General features: G+C 41.6%; 1 protein-coding gene across 1 annotated transcript; it reads left to right on the top strand.

Annotated features, from left to right (window-relative positions):
• The first annotated feature begins 584 nt into the window (after positions 1 to 584).
• Positions 585 to 2,473, top strand: aplnra (apelin receptor a). Its single transcript, XM_028414389.1, has one exon. It carries the CDS (start codon positions 688 to 690, stop codon positions 1,771 to 1,773), a length of 1,086 nt encoding a protein of 361 aa, XP_028270190.1. The 5' UTR covers positions 585 to 687; the 3' UTR covers positions 1,774 to 2,473.
• Positions 2,474 to 7,208: the final 4,735 nt, after the last annotated feature.

The following is a 7,208-nucleotide window of genomic DNA, read 5'->3' as shown; positions in this document are numbered from 1 at the left end:
GTTTATTTATCAATACTGCTTAATTTCGCAGGGTTTAGACTGAATATTTTTCATATTTTAATTACACTTAGAGCTGTAGTTTTTTAATTATTATTATTATTTTAAAAGGCACCGTTGCGTTAGAGAATATACAAAATCACTCGGTTTGCACTTTTAATAGCCGTTTGACTAGAGTGATTGTGATGTAAAGTAAGAGGAGCTGAATTGTCCAGACCTGTTCTGCAACGAGTCTCCGTTACTAAATCACTGAAGGGGTTAAGTTTTTTTTTTTTAAATTAAGATTAAAAGATAAACAGTGGGCCACATCAGTACGCTTCACACGACATAAACAAAGACGTAGTGATCACATTATTTTTGTTGTTTTTATTTTTATTATTATACCACTGTTAAATACGTGTTAAAGTTTTACCTTTCTTTCCTCCAGCAAGAGCAGCGTATGAGGAGGCAGGGGCTGCGCCATGAAGAGGTGAGGGCGGGGGAGATGTTTCAGGGAGGGGGGTCGTCCTGGGAGGGAACCAGGGGTGTGGACGGCCGAGTTTAAAAAGGCAGACACCGCCAACACTCTCTCACTCTCAAACATAAGCTGCAGCTCCTGCGACCCACATATTTTTTTCTGTACTTCACTTCTTTTGGATCTCAAGAGGACTGTCTTTTTAGAGGACTTTTAAAAACTTTTTTCACTGCACTATGGAGACAACTACTGGGGAATATGTTGATAATTATGAGTATTATGATGACAATGAGACTGCCTGTGACTTCTCAGAGTGGGAGCCCTCTTACTCCCTAATCCCAGTCCTGTACATGCTTATTTTTATCCTTGGCCTGTCAGGTAATGGCGTGGTCATCTTCACCGTGTGGAGATCCAAATCTAAGCGTCGGGCTGCAGATGTCTACATTGGGAACCTGGCTCTGGCTGACCTCACCTTTGTTGTAACCCTACCTCTATGGGCTGTGTACACTGCGCTGGGTTACCACTGGCCATTTGGGGTGGCTCTGTGCAAGATCAGCAGCTATGTGGTTCTGGTCAACATGTATGCCAGTGTTTTCTGCCTTACCTGCCTGAGCTTTGACCGCTACCTGGCCATCGTGCACTCCCTGTCCAGCAGCAGGCTGCGCTCACGTGGCACTATGCTGGCATCCCTGGGTGCTATATGGCTGCTGTCTGGCCTCCTGGCTGTGCCCACACTGCTTTTCCGCACTACTGTGAACGACCTGAACAGTAACCGGACCACATGTGCCATGGACTTCAGTCTGGTGACCATGAACCAAAGGCACGAGTCCCTCTGGATAGCAGGGCTCAGTCTGTCCTCATCTGCTTTGGGTTTTCTCCTACCTTTCTTGGCCATGACCATCTTCTACTGCTTCATTGGTTGCACAGTCACACGTCATTTCAACAACCTCCGTAAGGAGGACCAGAAGAAGAAACGGCTGCTGAAAATCATTACCACACTGGTTGTGGTTTTTGCCATCTGCTGGACTCCCTTCCATGTGCTGAAGAGCATGGATGCTCTCTCCTACCTGAACCTAGCTCCAAGCTCCTGCGGCTTCCTGCGTTTCCTGCTGCTGGCTCACCCCTATGCTACTTGTTTGGCTTACATCAACAGCTGCCTCAACCCATTCCTATATGCTTTCTTTGACCTGCGCTTTCGTTCACAGTGTTTGTGCCTGCTCAACCTGAAGAAGGCCATGCATGGCCAGATGAGCTCTATGTCATCCACACTCAGTGCCCAGACTCAGAAGTCAGAGATTCAATCTCTGGCCACCAAGGTTTAGAGAGTAAAAAGGTGAAGCAGGGCTGCAGGACAGTCTCAGCTTTAACCACTGGATCATATGTAAATATAAAGACTTTATGTGTCCATTGTTCAAAGCTGGTAAGATTCATGATAAACTATTTTTGTCACTGCCAACAGTCATGAAATCCATAAGATGTTCCTCCCATTCTACAGAAACAGAGGCTGAGGCTTTGTATGTTGTGTGGATTTGGGAAGCTGGAGTCAGCTGGCTGAGCTCTGTGGGTGTTTTGTTCCTCAAATTCTCAGAGAAAAAATATATATATATATATATTTTTTTTTGTCCTGCTCTGCAAAAAATCTTACTTCTTGCCTACTTATCATAAAAGACTGAAGACTGAATTGTGATTTTTTTTGCATGTACATCTGTTTACACTGGATGAAACAAAGCTATTTCAACAAAGCAGTATTTTCATACCATTTATTTTGTTCAGATCTTTTGCATTTTGTTTTAGAAGCACTTGTTAAAAATCAGCAGGGGATCTGACTTCTCTGATGTTTGTTAAGGTAGAAGTATATTCTGCAGTAGGGAGGTGTAAGAGGAGAAAAGGTGTTGCAGCTTAATTATATAGTTTGTGGAGAGGAGATGGGGCAGACTGGCAGATGGCAGCTGACAAATGTTGAGAAGACAGAGTTGGGTGGGGCGGGATGGTGGGTTTCTGCAGTGTGGTCTTGGCACTAAAAGGGACAAAGGAACCTTATAAATGTTCCATATTTGATGTAAAAAGTTTATTTTTTGACATCACTGTAACTAACTACTGTATTAAAGATGTGTGCTTTAAACCAGATCTCATTGTGTGGTTGACATTTTCCCAGTATTTTAAAAGACAAGAAAGTTCTGATACCAAAATGCAAATATTTCAGTTTCACATCAGTTTCATTTCAAACTCTTGTTATTTCAGTGTTAAGTATCTCCAAAGGGTCAAAGCTTTGTCATGAATGAGCCTTGAATTGGGTTTACTCCCTCAGACTAATAGATCTCTAATCTCTATTGATTCACAGCCAGTATCCAGACTGTAACCAGATTATGCAAAGTAACACCCTCCTAACAGTGTGTATTCCATACTGATGTGACTTGAATCAGCAGTTTGACTTATTTTTTGGTGACACAGTTTTGTGGTTATTCAATTTGAGTGATGTTTGTTTATGATCAAATGCATATATATCAATTAACAGTACCTAAACCCTGTGTAAAACAATGTCACAAGAAGAAGGCTATTTACTTGCCAACAAACCCCACGTCCCTGAATAATGGGGTCATTACCATTACCAGTTAGCGACTCTTCATGGAGATCCTTTCATTTGACAGTAATGAGCGCTGTTGGACATAAGTAGCGTTTAGAGATGGTGACACTGGGGAGGTGGTGATGGCGGGAATGCTGTTGGGAAGGGGGGTTGGGGGGAGCTGTAATCCTGGCAGAAGTTGGGCCACAAAACAAGTCAACATTTGTCCCTGCTGACAAGAGATTGCAGTTAGAGCAGGGCGGGGTTTGGGACAGGAGGAGGGGGTTTCAGACTGCAGATGCTTCAACACATTGAGCATGCAATAAAAACCAAAAATTATTATATTTAAAAAAAGAAGAAGAATAAGAACGTAGTGACTGAGGAAAAATCATAGCATATAAAAAGTTACATTTGCATCATCATTTTAAGAAGCAACATGTGTGTGTAAAGCCACGTGATAAATTGTGTCTTTGTGTGTGAGATCATGTGTTACTTATTGATCAGTGGCAAAATAAGGCAGACTTGCAGCAGACCATTAGATCAGGTCATTCTGATGAAGCTGTGGAAACACTGATTTTACTTCAGTCAGATGTGGTTTGGTAGGATTGGTAGGATGTGATATGCCTGTGTAAAGTTGCTTTGTATGTCAAACTGAATCCATAACACAGGCCATCATGCTGCATCATTTAAAAATTGGATGAGAAGAATTTGTAATTATCTATATGATCCATGTGTGGCTCACTCTTACATGCAGCAGTTGGTGTAAGTGTAACAACATGACAATGAAAACAGGGTGGAGGTAATCATGTGCACCGAACTGGCCAGACATGTTGTTCTTATTGAGATGAGCTGGCCTGACAGCTTGTCAAATGCTGTTAGCCAACAAGTCTACTTTGAGATAGCTCACCCAGAACACCAGCTGACCAAAGCACTGGGGCTGGGGGTACACACAAAAACAACAGTTGTGTAGTTCTGTGGATAGACATCCATGGCGTCTGTGTTCGGGTGTGGCCTGTGTCCTGTTTGTGTATAGTGTTTGGGTGTGGAAAAGTATACTTGAGTTCAGCCATGTTGATCAACTACCATCCCAACTTTTCATTTTGATATCTTTACAAACCCACAATATATCAGTGTATATATATATATATATATATATATATATATATATATATATATATATATATATATATATATATATATATATATATATATATATATATATATATATATCTTTCTATCTTTCTAGTTTCCAAAATCACAAAGAACCCCCTCTCTGGTAACACCATCAGCCTACAACTCCCAACATAATAAATTCATTTCATTGCTCAGTGTAACCTCTGCTGTGCATTTGACAATAAACATCTTGAATAATAAAGCAGCCCACACAGGTTCCTCTGTCTTCTGTTAGTGTGAGCTGCCACACCCAAATGTGACATCTCAACCAAAACACAACTGCTTTCCTTAGATCTCTCTGCTCCAACATCCCACCCACGCTGCAACAAATGCACCCCATTGTGTGTGTAAATAAATGCACATGTAAACAGACCTGTAATGTATGTGCTACTTGATGCTTGGATTTCCCTCAAGAGTAATAAAATACGCATCCTATCCTATCCTGGCAGAGCATAAGCTGTTCATGCTAACCCTGCTTTCTCTGTAATACTCATCCACCTGCTTTTGGACTCAAACACATAACACAACAGCTGTACATTCCTCAAATCACTCCCAAAACAATCAGCAACCAGTAAAATCATATTACAGGGGGCATAATCCATCTCTCTATGCAGTGAATGAACTAGCCATGATTCAGACACAGTGGAGGAGGGGGGATGGGATAACAACATTTTTTGTGGGTCCCTTCTGTGCTGCAAAGGGTCAGAAAAATGAACTTGGTGGAGGTTTTGTGGACTGCATTTGTCCCTTTGTATGTAGATAAGCAGGAGTGTGTCTGCTGCAAGAAACCTGCTTTTTCTCACTCCCTCCTGGAAAGTGTTGTTTCATTAAAAGCTTTCTATTACATGCAACACCTTAAATAAACACTGTAAATAGTTCTGGTTTGTCATCTTCTCTGTTTTTACATCCTCACCTTGTTTTGAACATGAACATAAATGTGAACAGGTGGGATGTTTTTGGGAACATTGTTTTGTGCTCAGTGAGGGGTTGACAGCCCTGTGATGAGAAACTGTCTAAAGGATTAAGTGCTTACACCGTACATTGGCTGAGACCAGTATGAGCCCAACACCAGTCTAGACAGCAGAGCCGCTGATCCACCAAAACAAGTCAATTCAACCTGATACAGAAACAAGAAGACTGTGCCCCCACCCCTCCCACTAACACCATGTTTAAGTGTTTGTTTACAGTGTAGTTTTTGTCCTTTCTGTTTCACCAAAAACATTCTGTACAGTAACGAGCTCTTAGCTAACAAAGCTGTTGCTGCATCCTTTGCAGAAAACAAAGTAAAAGTCTCTCAGTCTGTAAGTCTGTTAGCCATGTCATCATTTGAAGTTTGTGCTTTATAGATATACCCTTATCTCCACATCCTTTTCCTTTTGTATGAATGGTGGCTTAATTTAATGACGTCTGTTCCACAGACCTTGGAAAAAGAGTCAAATCACCACAAATCTTATCAATAATGGCTCAAAAATAATGGGGCATAACATATCTAATCATATCTCACACAGGGTCACACTTGAATGCTCAGAAACGCTACAGTTCCTTCTATACGATGACTGCAAATTGCTACCATGTCCGCTCACTACTGAAATCAGCTCTCTCAGTAATCTGTCTAGCCTGGAAGTGGCCCCTGGCTGTAATTGACTTTGAGAACCAGGGCCTAGAAAAATGCTGCATTTACATGAGATCAGTGTTCTCAATTGAATGTTGTTGTCTTGTGGCACGTTTCAGCAGGTGATTTTCAGATTGAACTCATCCAACACTGCTTAAAAGGCATTGCTTAGGGTCATGTCCACTCCACCCAATGTAGCACTGACATGGTCAAATTGAGTGACTGAGAGAGGGGATTTTAGTCAGATGGAAAAAAATTGCATGTAGTAGTTTAGGAGTTCTTCTAAAACTGTATTCCCCTTTGATGACTGCTGTGCAGTGCATAGTAATGAGTGCTGCTTCTGGTAGACATCATTAGGCGAGAGATGCTGCTTCCGATGACAGCTTGGCTTGGCCAGACCTGAATGTGCTGGGCCGTCACCCCCTCCGGATATGGTCGTTCAGGGCTCATCGCCCCATAGACACAAAGGTCCTCTTCACATCCTTCTCTATTCCATCCATTGTGAAAGGCTCTCTCTGAGGCACACGGCTCCTGCGCCTGATTCGGCAGCTAAATACATCTCCTGTCACTGGCTAGCCCCAGTGCCAGTTCAGCTGCTGGAAGCACTCAGGTGCTCATGTCTCAGACAAAAAACAGGTTCAGATTACTTTTCTTGCACCAGAAGGGACCCCTGTTATAAAGAGGAATAGGATATAGGGCATCAGTTTGGACCCTTTTAGCCTTTCTCACCTTCACCAGAAACTACAAATCTGCTATAGTTTGCAGGAACCATTTAACCATTTAATATGTGCTTAATCGTGTTTCCATGGTTCACATAACAAAGGTTGTAGAATTTGCATTAATTGGTTGTATCATTGTGTTGTTTAGATTCACATGTCTTCTTTCCTGGGAGATAATCAGCACAGAGTAGTCCTCTGCTGTTTGGCCACTGGGGAGCAGCAGCAGTCTGAGTTTAAGAAAGCAGCTCTATAGAGTAACTTAGATCTTCATATTATGGAGGTTCATAGAATCAGTGGATTAACATAATAGTGAGACATGCAGTTAACGTGTCCAAGTACGTGACGTTTCTCCACTACAGCTCAACAGATATAAAACCGAATCATCACTGTAAGGAAGGTGAGACATATGATCAGTTCATCCAGATACATTTCTTGCGAGCACATGAAAACAAACTCCTGCCACCTGTTGGTGAAGTTGAACAATTACCAAAACATATTTCTTTCATGACATTCACACAGAGCTGTGTTAATGATTTGGGTACTTAGTAAGACCTGGCAAAATGTCCTTGTGTCTATATAATCACCCAAAACTGTGTTTAATAAGGATTATTTTATTATTATTTTAACAACACGTTTTATGTCTACATTAAGCAGGTTATGAGCAATATGAGAGATCATTCTTATCATTTT

The sequence above is a fragment of the Parambassis ranga genome, chromosome 9 (assembly GCF_900634625.1).
Source record: "Parambassis ranga chromosome 9, fParRan2.1, whole genome shotgun sequence".
NCBI classification, from domain to species: Eukaryota; Metazoa; Chordata; class Actinopteri; family Ambassidae; genus Parambassis; species Parambassis ranga.
Note: the sequence above shows the minus strand (reverse complement) of the source record. Positions and strands in the feature narration are given on the sequence as shown.

Bases quoted from the DNA above. Each gene is read 5' to 3' on its own strand.
- aplnra (XM_028414389.1), top strand. From the start codon at position 688: ATGGAGACAACTACTGGGGAATATGTTGATAATTATGAGTATTATGAT.